Below are 21,535 nucleotides of genomic sequence, written 5' to 3' on the forward strand. Positions count from 1 at the left end.
TTAGAATTGTCTTAAACTTTAACATTTGTAAGTACTCAACGACTGCGGCTCAGCTACAGCTCCAACACAGCTGTTGTATTTGCAGTCCCTTTAGTTGGTCGCTTGTGGCATACTACTACATTTCCCATGATGCTTAGGACAGAAGAGGGGTTGGGCTTGTTGGGCGCGCGCTGCGAAGAAAACGATTTGAAAGAAAAAATGGCGGAAAAACATTCAGATATTGGACAAGAGGGGTTTGTATTCTGTTTTTTTCAATTTCTTTCACCTAATGACAACCGTTTTAACATCGAAATGTCGTATGTAACTTCATTGAGAAAATGCATTTAAAGCGTTGTCATTCATCATTGTTGTGGTCAGCTGTGCTTTACAGTCAACGTACTAACATAGCGTCAAACGTGTTGGCGAAACACCGTGGAAACTTCATTTTCTCAGACATGAGAGTATTTCACTGATATCCAATTTATGAGACGTTAACTTATCTTGTTAATTCACAAAATGTTCTTGCAGTTACGGAAGTGTCGCCGCTGCTCATGCCCACAATGAGGTAAGATATTTTAACTGATATTTAACCCCTTAAAACCGGAGGAAATTGGGTTGACTTTTTTCAAAAAACATGTAAAGAAGCCAATGAGCAACTGAAGAACTGACCCAAACATTAGTAAGAAACTGCTAGTTATTTGTTAAAAGTTACACGAAAATGACCTGGACAAAAGAAAAAATAGGGAAAAACCCGGAAACAAACAAGGAAATGTCTGAAATGAGACTGGAAACATGTTAAATAATAATGATTATAAAATATATGTATAATACATCATTTTAAATATATAATTGTAATATAATTATAGTTTTTATACACATTCCCTAGTGTTTTAATGACTTTTTAATAATCTCTGCTTCTCTTTTTTCCACCTTTTGCAACTTTCTTGCATTTTGTGGAAAATTTCTTGCCAAGTTTCTGATTGCCTTTTCCTCAATGTTTTTTCTTTTCTAAAAAAATCAAGCCAATTTGCTCACATTTGTGAGAGCCATCTGTATGCAGCACAATTGAACTGTTGTTGTACCAGGTTTCAAAGGGTTAAGTTAGCTAACCAACACCTCTCTGCAAATTCTAAATCCATGAGCTACTCATGTCATAGTGTCACTCACTTTGCTCTGTGCGATCTCTGTATACCAAGGTCAACTCAGGGAAACAGACATCGAAGAGATGCCCCTCCACAAGGCCCGGCACAGCTCCCCCGAACAAATCCCCCCGTACCGACGCCCATTCACCCATCAAACAGACACCAGGTGCAGGGGAAGGACAACTGGACACAGATCCACTAGAAATGCAGACAGAAAACACAGAGGGACCTTCATGTCCAGCTGACAACCCCACTGCAAGAAGGAAATCTTGGAGGAGAGCCACCATAACAAGACGCTCTCTCCCTGCCCTTCCCAACCCATATCAGGGTGAGGTGTTTGGCTTTTTTGTGCCTTGTGAATTGTCACCGTGTATTGTGTTTTGTTGTTGTTTTGTCATATAAATCCCTATTTAAATGTTTATTGTAGTTTTGTGCAGGAGTATAAGTCCATCCTTATCATCGCAAGAGAGGCTGGAGAAACTGATGGATGCTTCAATGAGGGTGAGTGTGGATGAGTCATAAGAATACAAATAAATTCATTGTGACAAATGTGTAAAAAAAAAATAAAAAAAAATACATGGGCAGGCACAGTAATGGTAGTGGCTGACTGAGATAATCCGTTTTTCATTTGACTGAAAAGTTTTGGAAAGATGATGAAATTAAAAAAAGTAATAAGTCAGTGTTTTAAAAATGGTTATGCAAGTATATCATTTAAATGTTTTTTTAAAAAAGCTACAACTATTGAATGGCAATTGATAACCAGAAAATTTGCATTGTAATAAAAGTGGTGTAACAAGAACAAAGGTCAACTGAAAAGAGTATATATATATATATATATATATATATATATATATATATATATATATATAAACATACACACACACACACACAAGATGGCAATGGAGTACTAAGGATAATGCTTTACCAGAAATGAGTAGACTGTAAGGGTCTGGGTTGCATTTGGTTAGAGGGAAACATAATGGTTTCTTTTTATTAGTCATTAGGAAAATGAATGAATCTCTGTCTAATCACAAAATAATTTGGCAACTATTTTTGTTGTCAAATAATTGTTTTAGCCATTTTGTTAAGTGAAAAAACAAACATTTTCAGGTTTCATTTCACTCAAATGGGCAAAGGTGATGCTTTTCTTTGTCACACATGATAATAAACTGAATAGTTTTTGGACTGTTGTTCATATTAAACCGACAATGAAGATGTCACCTTGAGCTTTTGGAAATTAGCCAGGATATTAATCACTATTTTGTGTAATTTTATTGACAAAAAAATTAATAGAGAAAATGTTTGGCATACAAATCACCTCTGCATTGTCTCTAGCTGGCAATAGAAAGAACTCAAGATTCCCTGCAATCGGTGCCAAACACATCATTGGAGGCTTTTAAAAAACAAGGTTAGTGCGTGCACTGCTTCTTTGTTTCATATTTCATGTAGCTCTTTGTTTTTTTAACTGAATTGCTGTCATAGAAATATTCAGTTCAAGTTATTTCTTTACCTGTGTTTGTGTCTTCCTTGGTGCAGTTGAGGTTTTGCAGAAAGAGTGGGGTCATTTGGCCAAAAGCATACGCGATGAACACCAGAGTCATCAGCTCCCTGCTTGTGCAGCCAGGTATTGTAGATGTTTTTTATTTATTTATTTATTTAGTACTCTATATGCATTATATATATTTTTTCTATTACATTTTACCTGCACATTGATATTTTGTCCTGGTTATAATGATGCTTCCATTATTTCCTTTAATTTCTAGTGATTCTGCAGTGCAAAGAGCCATGCAAAAAGTCCAGAAAGCCATCAACAGGCATGTTGCTCTTCATATCACTATAGCACACACAAATTATTCATACAAACCATATATTCAAATTTAAAAACACAGATGGTGGGACCTACCACGTGAGGTTCTTTTGTTTACCAGCCTGTGTTGTGTTTTAGGCTTCAGGCTGAAAGTGAATCTTGGGAGGCACTGTTGAACAAACACCAGAGCAAAGCAGAGGAATTGGAGAGGTGAACATGCGTACTGGCATTGAAGAAGACGGTAGCAATGCTGTGTTAGTGTGTGTCAATATTGTCTCCTGTAGTGTGTGTCAATAACGTGTTCTTTATTTGCAGGAAAGTGGAGCAGGGCCAGGAACGAGGCATATCATTAGACTCTACATCTGTGGCCCAGTCCTCCCAGTACCATTTCATACAGAGTAAACCCGACTATCACAGTCTCCTCTGCAGACAGCAGCCTATGCTTCACACCATGGCCATGATTGTATGTTTAAAATGAGGTTTTTATATCATTACTAAAAACAATCTTAAGCACATAAACAGTAGAAATGACTATTTAAGCAAAAGCAGAAATCTGTGAGTTTTTTTTTATTACATTGTTGTTATATCATCTGTATGATGGTGTATGGTAAAATACAGAAGCTGGTGTGAGGAAGAAAAAATATTTTGGCTTTGAGAGTGAAGGAACATAAAGCAGATGCCACTGATTTATGGGCAGCTTAAATGCTGTCCACAAGAAAGGGAAAGGAGAGCCTGGCTCTCAGCAGTCCAAGGTGACTGTGCCAGTAAATGAATAAATTCACATTCAGCCTATCTGATCGAACAATTCACATTGCTAGATGTGAGATAACATAAATACATAAAACAACAGCTGTATCTCTTTGTACTGTTTGGTTTAGTGTTACTGTAGCAACAAGTTACATTTTTAAAAAGTGTCAGATTTCTTCAAAAACATATTTGCTGCCAAAATGTTACAGTACATGCAGTACAATATGAACTAAACCTTAATATTGTTGCTTCTATTTGTCTTGAATATTTATTGCAAAAAACCCCACATTTTTTAATGCTGTTAAAGGGACAGTTGACTCAAAAATAAGGAACATTTCTTTCCTTTTACTTGTAGTATTATTTCATTTTGTGTAAGCTGCTGACTGCTAGAGATATAGTATCAATGTGCAGAAGGAAACATGCATCTACATCTATCTAGCACCGGTGAGCTAGCTCAGCTAAGGAGTATGCTGTAACTGTTTACATCCCACGCTGTCCACGAGCATGAGCCTCTCATTACAGTAGATGCTCATTCTTTCTCCACAGTTGGTGGGTGTAGTTCGGTAGAAAGAAAAATATTCTTACATGAAATTGCTCCCAAGAAAGTCTGGATTATGTTGAATAACCAGATAATGACTTCTGGAAAGAGAGCACTACAAACTGAGTGCCATTTAGCTTTATTATATTGGAGAGAAGGTAGATCAGCACTATCCAACACTTGGCAGCTCACACCAAAATAATTTAGGTTGATAAATAGCACTACAGATAAGGGAAAAACATGTATGTTTGATTTGGGGTAGAAATGTTCCTTTAAGTACACTGACTATATCTCACATATAAAGGGATTAGACTTGTTGAAAATGTATAAATAAATAAATCTGTACTGATTTTTTTTCAACTGTACTTTACCTTGTTATGTAATCAGGTATTCTTTTTTTCATGTTTAGATGGACACTCAGAATAAGATGGTTAGAAAGCTTCTGTCCATCAAAGAGCAGTCACAGCTAGTGGTGAAAGAGACCAGTGGCCGATTGGGTAAGGATTTTATCTTTCATTTTTTTATATGGAATTAACAATTATGTGGCAATTTAACATTTAATTTGGTTACTTTTTTACTTATTTATAACAGCTGCAGAGGCAGGATTCCAGGATCTTCCACCTGACCCCATCAGGAACCTCATGGCACTACCTTTATCCTCAACTACATAGTCACACAGGCAGAAGGCAAGCACTAGCAATCAATCATCTGATAGACCATGACTCTTTATGACTTGTATATAAAGCTCAAATATGTGTACTTTCTGCTTATTTCACCGTTATATGATTTAGGAAAATATAATTTCTTAGCTCTGTTCTTGTTGTCTCATGTTATTGGATGAAGTAAACTCTTGGTTTTATGTTTTCTGTGTCAAATAAAACCATCAGCAGCAGGTTTGGTTAGAGAGGTCGCCCAGGTAGTGCAAGTGCTTGACCAGCAGGTGGCAGTGGCTGGCTATACAAATTTAAGAGAAGCTTGGTGAATGGCCAGAGTGGATTTTTCTGTTAGGCTTTAATGAAGTGAATTCTCACCTGTAAAACCTGAAACTGATGAGATTAGTGCCAGCTGATAGAAATTAAGGAAAAGAGAAACGTTTCAGAAAACTTTGCTAACATTCTGCAAAACAAGCGTATCAGCTTCTTCATAGAATAAGCAAATAATAGAAACCAAACTGGTTTTGTCTTTAACAGTTTGAAATCTGAAGACAGTGTCGACATTTTAAGTGGTCTAATCACTGCTGTTTAAAAAATATCGCCAAACATGACAAAGGGGTCAAGTCATGCTGGTATACATGGTGTCATTTTCAAAAAGCGTCAGTAACTCAGTGATGAAATTTGCCAATTTTTTTCCAGTCAAAATTGACATGTGCAGCAGTAAAGGACTGACAATAAAAAATATTGAATATAAGTAAATTATACACTACAGTCTGCCTATACTCCATTTACAGTCCCTTTTACATGCTCATCCTTACTCTCTTTTTGGTGCTGCATCTATTTCACTTCATCAGTGTCCCCTGACCATTCAGGAGGAGGCCCCTCCCCCCACAGTGACTCACCCCCATCTCTTGCATTTGGCTGGGTCACTGATGCAGAACGAAGCTTTGACATTGTACCAGTCAGTCAAAGCTTTGTTCGCTATCACTCCCCATCTCTTGGTATCATTCACTCATTTATGTTCATACTTAATTTTGATGATTACATTAAGAAGAATCGCGCCTTTTACCCGCTGCCAACAATAAATAAAGAGCGAATGACTTCCTGTGCTCTGCTGTTATGATCCCCAACATGCTCAATTTTCCCTGTGATTGTATTCAAGGGAGTGACTGGAGAGCACAGGGACAAGCAGGGAGAAGACAAGCGGGGTTGTGACCGTGAGAGTTGTGAGTAAGGGAGGATGGTGCACAGCAGGAGAGATCGATTCTTATTTAGATGAAAATGAGGCTTGATGCTTGTGGGGTGAGAGGAGGGCAGCTTTCGCATCCAAATGAATAGAAGTTTCACAGAAATGATCCTTAAATGAATCACGAACAATCAAATGTATAAAGAAGTTAACAAAGCCACTGACAGTCTTTTTACTTTCGGGGAAGGCCTTTCTTGACAGTCAGGCTAACTTTGGGGTTAGATAATGACCCCTGCAGCTACTCACTTGCAATTCTATGATAAACTGTCGCTTTAAACAACCTCAATGACCCAAGTAAATGACATTTTAGAAGTCATTCTTTAAGTGTTTGATTTGGATGCAGTGCATATTTGGATAAAGGTGCTCTGGGTGTGTACAGGCTCTGCAGGTTCCTTGTTTGTAGACTATTCTTAGACAGGAAGAAAAGAAGGGCTCTTTTGTGACCATATATGAATATTTGGTTTTACTTATATGCCCGATGTTGATAAGATTGGAGGTTTGTTTGCAAGGATCCAGTGCTTGCTATAACCACCAAGAAACCTGAATTGTGACTTGTACTATATGCACATGCAAAGAACAATTACTGTTAAGGTTTGCTGTATTCTCTATTCTTGTTGTCTCTAACTTTAGATTGATTAGCTACAGATTGTGGTAGATGGATGTGTGGAGAGTCAGCATAAACCACTGCCAGTTTGGTCCTACTCCCTCATGCACACCCATCATCTCTTCTCAGTACAGCAAGGCTGGCTGCAGCTCTCCTCCACATCCATTCAGCCAGCCATTCGTCTTGGAAAGCTGTCTCTCTGATCTGAGTGATAAACTACAGCAGAATTGCCCAGTTTGCAAAAAACAAGGACACTTGTTTTCAATCTGTGCTGTCAACATTTTCATACTGAAAACTGATGGGATGTTTCATTCATCGGAGGGTTTAGGGACAAAATGATATTCTTGGGTCGGACTGTTTTGCTTTGAGATTTAATATTGTTCTAGAAATTGCCACAATTTGCCCACACAGATGGATATTAGTGCAGTGACTTTTAGGTACAACTTATGAAATGACTCCCAGAGACCAATTCAGTACTTCTTTTTACACTTACTTGTGAGCAGGGACAGGTTGTTGTGGCTTGTTAGCTTCATAAACCTCTGCACTTGCTCCAACAAATCTTTAAAAGATATGTGCAATGACAGAGAGGCCTCAACACCATGATTATTATGCAATGTTTGCATCTGTGTGTACAGCTTGTTATAAGCTCAAATAGCATGGCATCCCAGTCCTTTAAATGTCCACAAGCATTTATAGGAAATTCTTTATTAGGAATAACCCCTTAAGATTTACCATCTCATTTTCAAGGGGGTCCTCAACAAACATATTACAATATAAGCACAATTAGACATACCATTTAACATCAAATAAAAGTAACAGGATAATTAAACAACATTTAAATATTACAAAACGAAAACCAGACGACAACAACGACAAAACAAAAGGTATTAAGTATAAGACAGTACAAAATCAGGGGAACATACTCCAGATAGAGTCAGACAGTGTCGTTGTCAGCCTTAATTAATAAAGTTATTGAACATATTTAAACAAAATTCTTGATGTGTTATCGTGGACATGTACAGCTGATACTGTAATATGAGGACAGGGCATTTTTAAACAAATGGAAAGATGATATGGATCAAATATTTATAGGTAGATCACTCCAATCAGAAGGAGCTTTGGGGTTATGCCTTTATAGCTATTGACTTAGAGACTGTAGGAACAGGAAAAAATGAGCTGTGTAGAGTATCTCAAATGATAATTCAAGGTAAAAGTACCATGAACTGTTGTAAATACTAAGAGTAATTGAAATGTATACATTTAAAAATGACCTGCAACCAGTGTTGCTGTCCTCTTATGATAGGATTCAGCAAATTAAAAGTTTCACTGTACAATGATGAGTTATAAAAGGAGAGCCAAGAACAAATCTGTAGAGTATATTATAAGCTACGTTAAGAGGAAGAAGATTGTTTTTTATATGCAACCTGATATACAACATCTGCATAAACCAGTGTTGGAAAAAATGAGTTGTAATGCAGTTTTTTTTCTGTCAGTGAAAAACATTTATTTCTAAGTTCTATTGGATGATTTCACCGTATATTCATGAGACAAATGGCTCGAACCATTTTTAAAAATCTTTTTAAACTCAGATTTACTACAGTGTCAGACATCATTGAAAGGACAAATTGTCAAAAAGAGAAATGACACACTGAAATTGAACAGTAAAGGAAAACAAATGTATATTGCTAAATGTGAAATTTACCTAAAAGGATCAAGAGGGGATGTTATAAAGTTCAATGAGTTACCATGGCTTTCAAAATTAACATGTACATCTTTTAGGTTTAGTTTTATAGAGTGACCTCTTAAAATATATATTTCCTAATCTGATCAAAACTTAATAGAGTGAGAACTGTGAAACAATCGTAGTGCGAAGTCAGGTAATGTGGGACATCAGGTAAAATGAGACAATAAGGTTTTACATCTTGGGATCTTTAAATATTAACAGCCAGTCACCAAATATGTTCTTACATCTTTATCAGTCAGAGATAAGTGGGATGGGCAAGGCTAATATTTGAAAAATATACTGGTCCCAGAACTTGCCAGAAAAGCCATGTGGCATGTTGATTTTCTTTTTTGGTAATAAGAGAACTACAGCTAAAATAATAAGTGTGTAACAAGAAAAATTGTTTCAGGATGTGGCATTTTTATTCACTGTATGACTTTTGATCAATATATTTTCATATTACACTTTATTTTTCTGGAAAGGGGTTTTGAATGAGTGCTTAATGAATTCAGGTAAAATAGAACCAAGAAAAGCTAAAATGGGACATTTTATTGAATTGAAACCAGCATGTTGTTTTAGGCAACCAGGGGCTATAAAATCATGAACTATGCCAGTGTGTGCCACACTGTCATATTTCAGACATCTTTTTGTCCCTTAAAAAAGTGTTACATATGATGCTGTGAATTCATGTCAGCTACAAAAATCCAGAATCAGCCATTGTTGTTGTGCATGTGCATGTCCATTGTAGACAATATGGCCTTAAAGAAACAGGCAATGAGAGAAAAGGGAAAGTGTAGCAGAAAAGTTGGACAATATTTTTTAATAAGTAGCCAGAGGTTTTATTATTTTATCAATGAATGACTGAACTGATAATTGGATTTAATAACTTAAAAAAAACCAAACAGGACTATTCCATTTACCTTACTAGTTGTCCCATTTTATCTGAACATGTCATCGAAGTGAGACTGTGGTTCTCTACTGGTACAAAGTTTCTAAATTTAATTTAACATCATATTTTCATTACAGAAATATAGCAGAGAACCACAACAAGATACACAAGTAACACTTGCGGTATTCTGCAGAGTTTTAGGTGGTTTTCTTCTTAATCTACCAAAAAGTGTCCCATGTTACTTGACTTTTCCCTGACAGTGTTTCATGTTCAGTTTTACAAAATATAGGTTACATTTGTCATCTACATCACTAAATCTTGACACCACGACATTAGAAAGGTAGAAATTATGCAAAATCTTAAAATGAACTGAATCAATTATAAAAGGACATGCGATGCTGATGACGTAAGGGGCTATCCATTTGTAAAGGATGTACAAGAGGAGAATCTTGTCACCTGGAGGAATAATACAGTAATGTGGAATACAGTGTTAGAACATTAGTATAGATGCATTATTGCCAACATGATTTCAGCTATTGCAGAAATTAGTCAGTAGCTTTTCTATATAGTATTTTACCGACAAACCCACCCGCAAGCTCTCGCTCTGTGGTGCTACGAGTTCAATGGTCAACGCGACGCACACTGCTCGCTCGCGCAGCCCAGAACGTCCCACATACTCGCGCGACATCAACAACAATGGCAAACCGTAGTCTGTTTTGGTAGGAGATTTCTGATTGGAGCTAGACCGTCCGAAAGCGCTGTATTCTTGTCCTATTTCTTCTTTGAATTGGCGAGTTTTGTTTCTAGACAAGAGTGTTCGTCTATTGTTATATTTTCCGTTTTTAATTTTTTTATTTCGAAAATGTGCGAGGCGCTGTTGGCGAGCTCACACAGTCTGTGCATGTGTGTCCCTGCTGCTTTTCTGCTGGGCTACGGCTACTAGCTGCTTTTCACTCGGTGGTTAGCTAACGTTAGCCTGGCCGCGTTTATTAACTTAAGGGGGTAAAAAAAACACACGCGAATGTAGAGCGTGCTTGCGTTATCTGTTTTATGATAAGAGCCCTTGAATATTTTTAATCGTTGCTGCCGGCTACGGTAAGAAGTGTTGTATGATTTGTCGTAGAAGATACTTTGCTGGCTAGCTAACACGCTAGCTATTTGTGTGTATTCTTCGACTGAGGAAAACGGCGAGTTTTCTTTGAAAGTATGGATGACCAGACCAGGATGCTGACGGGTCTCACCGGACTCGGTGGACTAGCACAAGCCGATGTCGGTGACCCAGACTCGGTCAGGAAACAGCAGTCCCTCGGACAGCCTCAACAAGACATAGGGGATATCCTACAGCAAATAATGGCCATCACCGACGAAAGCCTGGACGAAGCACAGGCCAGGTAAGACAGGCGAATAGCCATTTTCCACACATGATAGCTAAGCTAAAGTGCGTTATGTGTGTCTTATTTTTGCTTTAGCTTTTCTGTGAAACGCTCACGTTAGTTACAACATTAATACAACTTCACGTTACATTGTAATCCGTTTCTAAACCAACACATTAACACAGAATAACTTGAACACACATAACCGTGCTGTTGTAGTTTGAAAGGAGGCTCTTTGTTACTTCAAATCGTGCTTTATTGTGTACAGTAGTTTGTAAACATGCTCAGTTGGTTGGAAAAGGAAGATAATGTTAATCCTGATTGGTTTGTCAGTGATGTGTTAAATTAAAAAGTTTGAATTCCCTGTTGAGTCTGTGACTATGGTTGCCGAGCAAAATGCAGATAACCACTTTCCCCAAAGCTTTATTTGCTTTGCATGGATTTCTTGGTTAAAGAAATAGTAGTTTTGTTAGGTCATAGCAGCAGTATATCTTTGACACTCCTGCATAAAGAAAGCAATTCTCGCATATTTCATGAGTTTCGGTTATCTCCCTATTGGCTCATAGGACAATATCCATGTAGTGACGCATATTTCCCTTTTACAGCACTGGTCAAAACTACCTAAAAAGTACCCCAACAACACACAAAATGTTTTTAAGATGCTTGAAGTTACTCAAGCTGAGCTATCTAATTGAAACCAGGTATTCTGGTCATGTTGCCAAAGCTCATACATATCTGTAATCCGACTATTGCAAATTAGATTTGCCTAATTATAACAACATGTATCTGAAATGCCGCTCAACATCAAATGAGCGCCGATAACATTAGTCATTGAAATGCAAATGAGCTGATACATTAAGGTAAGGATTATCCCACGTATCAGCCCAGTGCTGTTGGTGATGACAGCAATCATTCATTCACATGACTCGTCACTTAATGTTTGTGTTAGAGGTGTTTTACTTATCATTATTTTAAAGAGTATGCGCCGCAGTGAGCCACTGACCCGCACTCATTTGCCATGTGGCTCAAGGAGCATAAGGTCAGTTTCAGATGAAGCGACAGTATTTCAACAATAGACAACCGTCCACTGCAAGACTGTGGCCACAGTGTGATGTGTCATTAGCTAGTGATTTTCCACCCAACATTTGACCACCTGGTTCTCTTAATTAATTCACTCCTCTTTCACTCCCTCCCTCCCTGGTGTTCATCCTTTTCATTGTGTGCTGGGTGCAATCAATTCTCCTATAATGTGTACGCGAGTGCAGCTGTCCGCAAATCGAGTTTCTATTAATGAGATGGTGGTGAGGGGGAGGGATGATGCTATACCAGTCAGCCTATGAACACTTGGATATTACCTTTTCTCCACTACAAGTTTGAAGACTTAATCAGGCCCTATTTGATGGACTAATGCAAATATTTTTGCTTTGGAGTATTTCTTGCTGTCTATTTTTTTTCTTCTCCTAGCTTTTTTTCCCTTTATGATTTGGGAAAAAAACATTTATAAAATCAAATCAAATCAAATAATGCATTTTTCAAATATTTGGATTTAAAGGGCCAATTACAGTGCAGGAAGTCATGTAAGGAGCCCAGTATTAGATGTTAACAGGCCATTCTGAAAAACTAATTAAAGGTGTGGCTGCTTCAGAAGTACCAGAGGTGTCCTTGCTGTATGCTTGTATTGATCCAAACTCCCACTCAGAGCGTGTCGTCCTCATGCCATATATGTGAAGGATTAATACTAAAAAGAGTGCAGCCTTGTGTGGCTTGTACAGCTCAAATCCTCCCTGCTGCCATGTGCATAGTATGTATATAATCATTAAAGGCAATTCTGATAATGAAATATTCATCTTGACAGCACATGCTTAGCATTAGCTGACAGACTAGCTCGAACTAAGTGCTGAAACATGAGGCTGTTTGCCCATTTGCTGCTCATGTTTACTTCAGGTAAAATGCAAAACAAAAGATACTTCAGGACTGCACACAGGCTGCAGTTACAAGTAGGTGTGTTAGTATATAGCAGTTGATATGACTTGTTATGTACAGTCTTCAACATCATACTTAACTCTGATTGAGTTTGTCACCCACACATCAATCTTTCCCTCGGTCATGGTCAATAAATTAATTTGTGGTGGCTCACATGTGAGCATGACGCCCTTGTCATGCAGGGTGGCAGTGTGTTGGGATGGGGAGTGGTCAGGACAGCGCAAGAAATCGGTGTTGCAGAGTACACTTCCTGCGCACCATCCACCCTCATCCTCTCACCCTGTCGCCATATGTTCAGATGCTGGCCAGAGGAATCGCCGGCGCATTGGGGTGGATCAGACGACCCCACAGAGGGAGGGAGAGCAGGGGGGGGCATGGCAGGGGGTGGCCTGCCACTCAACTTCCAGCACAGGTCAGTACAGGACCGCATGAGCACCTCCTTCTCCCCCTCCTGCTCATACCCTCCATGCTGAAGGCAGCCCTCCCCCCAACTCAATCCAGCAGTGATAGAATTGGTGGACAAAATGACATATTTATAATGCTAGACACTTAATTCTTTACATCATACTGCCTCACAGAATATTCTCACAGGAAGGCAGTCTTTCGTTGCATATACAGCAGGCACACTATTTGCTAGTCCCCATGGTCCCCTCATTAATACTGCAGTGGACATTCACAACTGGAATTGGTGTTGAGGTCAGGTGTAGCCAAATCATATTCATCTGTGGTTGTTTTTATTCATGTGTTTTTAGTATTGATGTTTGGAAAAGAAAATCTTAATTTAAGGGTGATCTTCAGGTTTTTCCTGTTTCATGTTTCCCAATTCATGCTCATCAGAAACGGAGGCCTCATGCTGGTTTTGTTTTTCACCCAAACTTCAACTGTATGTTGCACTTTTCCGATTACACATTAAAGTTGATGCCTCTGAAATCTGTTTTTGCATTAAATTATGCCTGTTTTGATTTGTAAAACTCTATAAACACGTCAACATGCTTGTGTTTTCTCCCTCTGTACAATAGTCATTACAAGTACAGGGGGTGCACAAAATCACGGAAACATTTTTACAAAATAATACAACAGCACTTTAAACTATGGCCAATATCTATAGAGTTAAAAACTCAGATAGTCACAATAATTATGGTAAATTATGAGCCACATTGGTATAGTACGCTTGTATTGCATGTTTAGTTACATGTTTTTGTTTTTTGTGCCTTTCATGAGTTTTTGAATGTGATAAACCACAACTTTTAAAATGCAGTTCTGTATGTATTCAGCACTCCCCCTATCTGATGCAGTTGGTGTGCACTTGGTGCAGACGTTTATGTCAGAGACAAGTCATTTAGGGTCGTATTGGGGCTTTGCTAAAGCATACCAGTTTTACAATTTTTAATACACGGTTAAGCTGTAAGGGTGTTTGTGTGGGTGCATGGATGTGTAATAGCAGGACATTTTGCTGCTGAGGTGTTCTGATTTGATTACGGTGAACTGTAGAAGTTTTGCCCTTTCTCCTTTAATTGCTATTAGCCTGTTTGGCAATAAAGAGAATGTCTCTGATTAAATTAAAATTGCAACTTAATCCTAATCCTCTCTATCAACTCACCATCTACTTTCATGAAACAAGTCTTTCTGCAAGAGGTAGAAATTAGATTACTGTGTATTAACTCTGGAATCTGGTGCTCAGTAATAATGACCTTGAGGTTTGGCATCATTACCTGTCCCACAGTGCAAAGCATCCAAATGACAACATTACTCTTGCTAGTTCAGATTGACGCATCAGGGATGTTTCTGCACTGACAACGGCATTTGGCTATCGAAAATGCCTTTAAACAACACAGCTCTGTCCTGCTGTGTTGCACAACACTCTTTGAAATGCTATATGCATAATACATACAGCTCCTCTACCTGTTTTATGGGGGAGGACATGGAATGACTTGAGATGGAGGTCTGTTTATCGTAACCCTCCTCGCTCTCTCCCTCTCTTATTCCCTCTTCTCTCTTACAGGAAGCATGCCCTGAACTGTCACAGAATGAAGCCAGCCCTCTTCAGCGTTCTCTGTGAGATCAAAGAGAAGACGGGTGAGTTTCTACTTCACTCGTTCTCTTTGTGTTCTCCAGTCTGCACAGGTTGTAACCTAGAGTCGAGATGCAGTGTGCCTTTTGCTCCAGTTCGCCTGGCACCAAGTTACTTTTTTAATGGCCTCTCAGAGAACTCTATTGATTGGATATTGATTAAAAGAACTGATTTAGCTGCATGTATTGTACATGCTTTGGTGTAAGATTGTTCTAAGTATACATCACCGTTTGTTGTTTTCGCCCAGTAATTATAGAAAGTTAACCTATTTTTGGCGGCTGTCCAGGCTTCACACCGACCAGCTGAAACTAATCTTAGTAGATCGGTGCTTTTGAAACTTGAGTCAGAGAGCAAAACTTGGCTGCAGAACATGCTAACAACTCTGAGTTCACAGTGTGGTTACATGTGCACGAATCTGTTTATGAGGTTAACCCTGGTTATGATCATGTTTGAGATATGGTGTTTACGTGACCACAGAGAAATTGGGTTAGTCATAGTCTGTGCATACATCCTAGTGTCTTACTCCAGAACTCCAGCTAGCATCTTTGGGTTTGTCATTAACAGAATATCATGTTAACATGTTCAAACATTTATACTCCAAACATCTGATCATCAACGGTTTATTAATGTCCATGTTAACCCATTCTTTTATCAGATTGCAATTTTGTTTTCCTGTCTGACCTGGAGTCCCTGAATGCGCTTGATTTAACATGTATGCATCCCTGTCCATTTCCATCTCAAATCATGAAGAGTTATGTGACAAAATGTACGTGTGCCTGTTGAATGTCACAGCAATAATTACTATATTAAAGCAAAATAAATAAATACCTTCCACAATGTATCATATCTAAATTAAACAATTAAACTTGAATCTGGCAGAAAGTTCGTGCACAGCTATGTGACAGCAGGCAGATATGAAAAACTCCACAGGGGTTATTGTTTTACAGTCAAACTGTTGTGCTATTTCAGTACAAAGAGATGCTCTTTTCTCCCACACTGTTAAAACAGCTTCACCACACAGTGTAGGGTAATTGTGTATTGGGAATACATTGATATGCATATTAGTGCAGTACCTTTATCCGAACACAACATGCAAAGCAGCAAGAAAGTGCTCTGACACTGTCTTAACAAATAATGCTGTAATTCTTACACACGTGATCTGATGGAAATTATTGCCTATGTAAATATCTCAGATTTGCTCTTACTCATAAAATTATTCAGTAAGTAAACACGCTGCTTATTCTCATCTTGTTAGCTATTCGAGTCAGCTATCTGACAGATTCTAGTGTGGTTCAAAGGCGCAGGCCGGGGATGGATGGCAGATTGATGGTTATGGTAGTGTAAATGGGGTGCGTTTTTGAATCCTCTCCCTCTGACTCTCTCTCTCTCTCTGTTCTTGTCTTTCTGTATGCTTTGCTCTCTTTCACTTGCCTTGTGTATCTTCTAACGGCGAGCCTCTCTTGTTCAAATACAATTTGAAAATGCTGCACTGCTGCCTGTTGTGGCCTTCTGTCAATAATGTATTATTGCTCTCCAGTGATTGGACAAAAGTAAAGGCTAGGCTTGAGTGAGTGGGGCAGGGTACACTGTTTCCCAGGCAACCAGTGGTCTTATTTACCCTAATGCCATTCACTTTGATTTTCACATTTAGTCTCCCAGCAAACTAGAGAGATGGTCTGTGAGTACTCTTACAGTAAGCCGAGCAGAAAAACAGGCAAGGCATTGAGGTAGGTTAACAATAGATTCACGCTTGAGGTGAATATGCCAACCATGAGATATAGAGATCTTTGGCTTTGCCTGTACTCTGCTGGCCATCTGCCACGCAGTGCCCTCCTAACTGCACTGTGTACCTGCTTTGGCATTTCTCTGCTACTCCATCAGACCCCCTGCAGGCCCCATTATGTGCCTCTGGAATGTGAATTGACTTCTCTTCAGTGCAGCTTGTGGAAGACCCAATCAGTAGTCCTCTAGTATCTCCACAGATTTTCTGCAGTCTTTTTTTCAATAACAAACATGCACTTGTGTCAGCACACCCACACACACACTTGGTCTCTCTCGCACACGCACGCACACACACCGAACAAGGATAAAAGCAAACTCGGTCTTGGGTCTACTCCTACTGCCTCGGTCTTGTCCTCTCCCCCTCCCTCCCTCTGCCTCGCTCCCATTCTTGAAAGAGAAGACTTGCTCTGAACTCGGGGCTTTGATATGGTAATGTAATGGTGGTGGTGGAGGAGGGGAGGTGGGGTGTGGGGGATGGGAGGTGAATTCCTCTGAGTGCTGCAGTTGGTTAGATTGTTTTCATTGTAAAGGAAATGTTCTGCGCAAATGCCAGTGCCCCCCACCTCTGCACCACCACCACCACCACCCCAAAACACCCCCCAGTTTTACAACAGTGCCTGCGTTGTCCTGAGCTCTCACATTAAACATGACCTCCATATGCGTGAAATTTGATTCTTGTTAATACTTTATTAAAGATACTCTCCAAAAAAGAAATTAAAGCACATGGAGAGAGACAGGGAATGATCAAAGTTGAGAGCCAGTGGCTTTGCTTCAACTCAGTTCTGTTCTCCCTCGCTCTCATGGGTATTTGCTGTAAAAATAGCTCTTGGTGCAATGGGACAGCTTATGCCAAAATCTCTCACAAGCCACTGCAGTTACTCTCAGAAGTTTTTCATTTAGTTTGGGCATGTTTGCAGCATTTCTCATTACTTTTATGCATTCCTTGTGCTTCACACATGACAACAGTGAATCTGTCACTCACTCTGTTCTGTCACCCTGCTCGAGTCCCTCTCTTTCAAGCCTGAACATTCCCGGTTGTTTATTTTTGGACAGGTTTTAAATGAAAATAAAAATAGTTTTTGCAAGTGGAATTAAAGCTATACAGTTTTTTTTTTAGTTTGAAGATGGCAAAAAGTGTAGTGCAAGTCTCTCTCTCCTCCCCCTCACTTGGACAAGTTCTCACCCCAACACTTGCCACTCATCTTGATAAGCTGTCTGATAAACAACTCTGTGGGATAATGCTGCTAGTTGGCTGTGTAAAATACTGGCAAACTGGCAGGCACCCTACCTATTTTAGACTATAATGGCTGGCTCTGTTGCCTCTTATCATTAAAAGTTAATGAAGCAGTTACCGTTCTTATGAGATGCCTGTACTTTACCTGCACACCGCCACTCGTATTGGCCACGCATCCCTCAGCAGCAACAGCGAGGGTTTAACAGGAAGGACATCCCGATGGCCTGTTGCCAGTGTGATGTTAACTTGAGCCAGTTGATTGCTCTGTGAGGTGCCCAGTTGTGCCAGTGTCCTAACAATGTGTCTGGATATTTTCTGTCTGCCTCTGCCACAGGCTTTCTCTCTCTGCATTATCTGACCAGCGTCTGAGCCGATCACTTTTAATAAAGCACATACATTGCCTGATCCTTTCAATAATGAGTATGCATTAAAATGTAAGTAGAGATCAGCCCTGTTATGTCTGTTTAATTTGACAATGATATTTACCTATGCTGGATGGAAATGTCTTATTTTTCTCAACACCTACGAGCACCAACATTTCATACTTGATGCCTGCCAGCAGAGCCAGCAGCACTTAGCTAGTATGTTGGCAAAGCGGCTAGCTGACAACCCATCATCACATCCTATTAATGTTTTGACAAGATGGATGAATGGTGAGATTTAGCCAACTCCACAACTCGCTCTCTGTTTTTCAGTGCTGTTTCTATTTAATATAAAAGCCTCTCCATTTTAAGTAATGACACCTTATTAATAAATGCAAATACTTTATGTAAAGAAATATATGAAGACTATGTGATGAAGAAAAAATATGGTTGTTGTGTTGAACTATGCCACCCTGCTCCTCATAGGAATATAATCCACTTTGCAGCTTTTTGGCATTTAATAAGCCTTCAGAGTGGCTTCTATTGCATCTATCCTGTAACCTTTAGCAGCACAGCGTCACTAGTACTGCCCCTTGTGTTGTTTTGTCGTGTAAGATTTATCTGAATGGATCATCTTCTATACGACATTCAGAGACTAACCAAACTATTAAACAACGTATGTTAAGGGTCCAGTGTGTAGGATTTAGGGGTATCTATTGGCAGAAATGGCATATCATCATCTTCTTTACTACTCTTTTCATTAGTTTATAATCACTCCAACTTTTGTGTTTTTTTAAAAAATTTTATTTAATTACCTTAGAATGAGCCATTTACAAGTATATCTACATATGGAGCAGGTCCTCTTCCACAGAGTCTGCCATGTGTTGCATGGTAGTCCAGAAACATACAAACCAAACACTGTCTCTTGATATGGCCATTCCTGTTTTCACATTAACCACCACTGCTCTCCTACATGTTTGCAGCATAAAAAAAGTTTCAGTTCTGCACCTTCACTGCTAGATGCATCTAAATTCTTCACATTGAACCTTTCAGTCAGTGTATTGGGGATGTAATAAGGGATGTGTGCAATTAGTCCACTTATCAATTCAACTCATTTTAAAAATAATTTTAATTATAATGTACACATTTAAATAATGTATTGACATAATGTCCAGTGAAATGTTATGTCTCCCTACTTAAATGTTGCTGTCTAAAAACAAGCAGTTACTAATGTTTACAATGCTTGATTGTTTTTGGGCTTCTTTGTTTTAAAGGGAGGGATATTGCATTGGCCTGTTCTCCCTGCTTTACAAGTAGCTCCAAAGTGCAATTAAGACAACATCTCACAAAAAAACAGCAGGGTTTGGCATTATTTTGATTTTATTTAGTTGTCATGTTTTTGTATGATAATGTGCAGTGATCATAATGCATTCAGTGCCACCTAATTAAGCTGCATTTAAATGTGATTTGGCTATTTAAAAATGGGATTTACGATTTCAAATGGATGCTTCAATGTACGCAATAATTTTGGAAAATCTTTAACCTCATAGATTAAATAAAGCTTAATTTTGACTTTTTTGAGTGTTTTCTTCCTTAAGACTAGAACACTAATCTAAATTTAAACTCCAGTTTCATGTCAGGGAAATTAATCGTCAGGAACATCCAGAGTCGTAATGCTTTTACAAACCATATAAGGTCCTTAAACAAACGTTGGCATTCTTAGCACATGAGTTGCCTAAATAATGTTCCAACAACAAAATAGCCCCAATTACCTGTTAATTGAATTACAGCATGATTGTAGTTGTAAAAACACTAAAACAAAGCACTTTTTGAAAGTCACACATAGCCGTCAATTGTTAATTCACAGCCAGGATAAACACAACCTTCAAGAGCCGTTAGAAATCTCACTGAAATTTGTATATTAGAGGCCAAGCATGAAAGTTAACAACAAAACATTACATACCAGTGTTATCCAATTGGTGGCATTCAGTTTTTGTTGGGAAAATCCCGATCAACATCACATGGTTGATTTAGATGTTTGTAATTCACAGACTTTGACAGACTACAGTACATGAAGTCTTGTGAATCACATGCCTCATTAAAGCAACTTAATTATTATTAGTTTTCAAAGAGCCCAATTTGGAACAGAGCCATAAAATTTTATGAGTTGTTAGGAACCTGTGGGAAGTCTTTTATTATATTTTTATGAGGGAAAGCATACATTGCCTTTTAAGCCAAAAGCAGTAACAAGATGAAAACAGTTTGCAGTGGAAATGTGACCTGTATGAAGCTACCAAACCTGCATTGTCAGTTTTACAATCACTTGGGTTTAAAACAAGAATACGCCACCCACCTTTGTACAGTTACACCAGCTTTTCACTTGGTGAAATCCTCCGGTTTTTCACTTTTAAGAGTCAGGTTTATATATACGCTTACTATGCAGTGGTGCTGGATTATCTCATTCTCTGTTGTGTTTTGTAGTGTCCTGCCACTCAATCGTTTTTTTTTCTTTCCTTGCAGTAGAGAACGAAAAAAAGATAGAGTGTGTGTTGGGGGGGTGCAGGAGCGATACAGGGAGATTGATGAGGCAGTAAGAGCAGGAGTAATTACTCGGTGTCCATTCCCCAAGCCAGATTGGCAGACGGCTAATATCACACAGACCCCTGGCCCTGACAGACACACCACCACCCCCCACCACCACCCAACTCAAAGTGGGGAGGCAGAGCACCCCAACCTTCAGCCCAGGCCTAATGGTGTGTGGGCCAACTGATTTCCTCATGTGGTATTATTCCTGTAGGAACCGGGCCTCTGTATATTGTCTGGAGGGAAACTGCTGTCTGGGGGTGTGATGTAGGATGGGAAGAGCTCAGTGGAATTGTTCACCTTCAGTACTGCCACAACATGATTTGGGCCATGATGAAGAGCAGTGATTTGGCTGCACTGTCACTCAATATTTCACGGGGATCAGGGTATCTTGATTTGGACAGCTGAGAATAAAATTTAAATAGTTGGCAAGCATTGTGTTAATGAATTGCACGGGTATTTTAGGACAAATCTAGGATTTTTCTTGTCTGATCCAATTTGCTAAGAAAGATTTAGACTTTGACACCAGAGCGGTAGGTTTCTTGGAAGAGGAGTTAACAGCATGGGTCAATGCTGGTCAAGCATTTGCTAGTTTGCTTGATAGCTTAAACTGGCAATGGGTGTTTTGAAAAAAGTAAGAACGAGATAAGCTGAAATTAGACAAAATTAAATAAATGTATTTGTCCCATATTTTTAATTGGGGTTACTTAATAAACAATTAAGGGCAGCAAATAAAACTCAGGAAGTAGGCACACACATACTGATGATGGACAGTGCTGAATTTAATTGGCCAGAGTGACATGATGGGAAAGGTGCCAT

General features: G+C 38.9%; 2 protein-coding genes across 6 annotated transcripts in view; both read left to right on the top strand.

Annotated features, from left to right (window-relative positions):
- The first annotated feature begins 112 nt into the window (after nt 1–112).
- Nucleotides 113–5,028, top strand: dsn1 (DSN1 component of MIS12 kinetochore complex). Its single transcript, XM_088069034.1, has 11 exons — nt 113–233; nt 508–544; nt 1,176–1,449; nt 1,549–1,622; nt 2,457–2,529; nt 2,658–2,745; nt 2,885–2,935; nt 3,067–3,138; nt 3,244–3,391; nt 4,623–4,710; nt 4,805–5,028. The coding sequence occupies exons 1-11, from the start codon at nt 127–129 to the stop codon at nt 4,882–4,884; spliced, it is 1,092 nt and encodes a 363-aa protein (XP_087925160.1). The 5' UTR covers nt 113–126; the 3' UTR covers nt 4,885–5,028.
- A 4,811-nt stretch (nt 5,029–9,839) lies between these two features.
- Nucleotides 9,840–21,535, top strand: part of pbx4 (pre-B-cell leukemia transcription factor 4) — a 34,777-nt gene continuing 23,081 nt past the window's right edge. Inside the window, exons 1-3 of one of the 5 annotated variants that reach the window (XM_088091066.1) lie at nt 9,840–10,719; nt 12,983–13,096; nt 14,687–14,760. In XM_088091066.1, the coding sequence (XP_087947192.1) occupies nt 10,535–10,719; nt 12,983–13,096; nt 14,687–14,760 (373 nt within the window). In that variant the 5' untranslated portion in view covers nt 9,840–10,534. The remainder of the gene's footprint in view (nt 10,720–12,982; nt 13,097–14,686; nt 14,761–21,535) is intronic. The other 4 variants (XM_088091067.1, XM_042504809.2, XM_088091068.1 and 1 more) reach the window with 4 other exon arrangements.

This window comes from Plectropomus leopardus, chromosome 18 (genome assembly GCF_026936395.1).
Source record: "Plectropomus leopardus strain MGB_pleo_1.0 chromosome 18, ASM2693639v1, whole genome shotgun sequence".
Taxonomy (NCBI): domain Eukaryota; kingdom Metazoa; phylum Chordata; class Actinopteri; order Perciformes; family Serranidae; genus Plectropomus; species Plectropomus leopardus.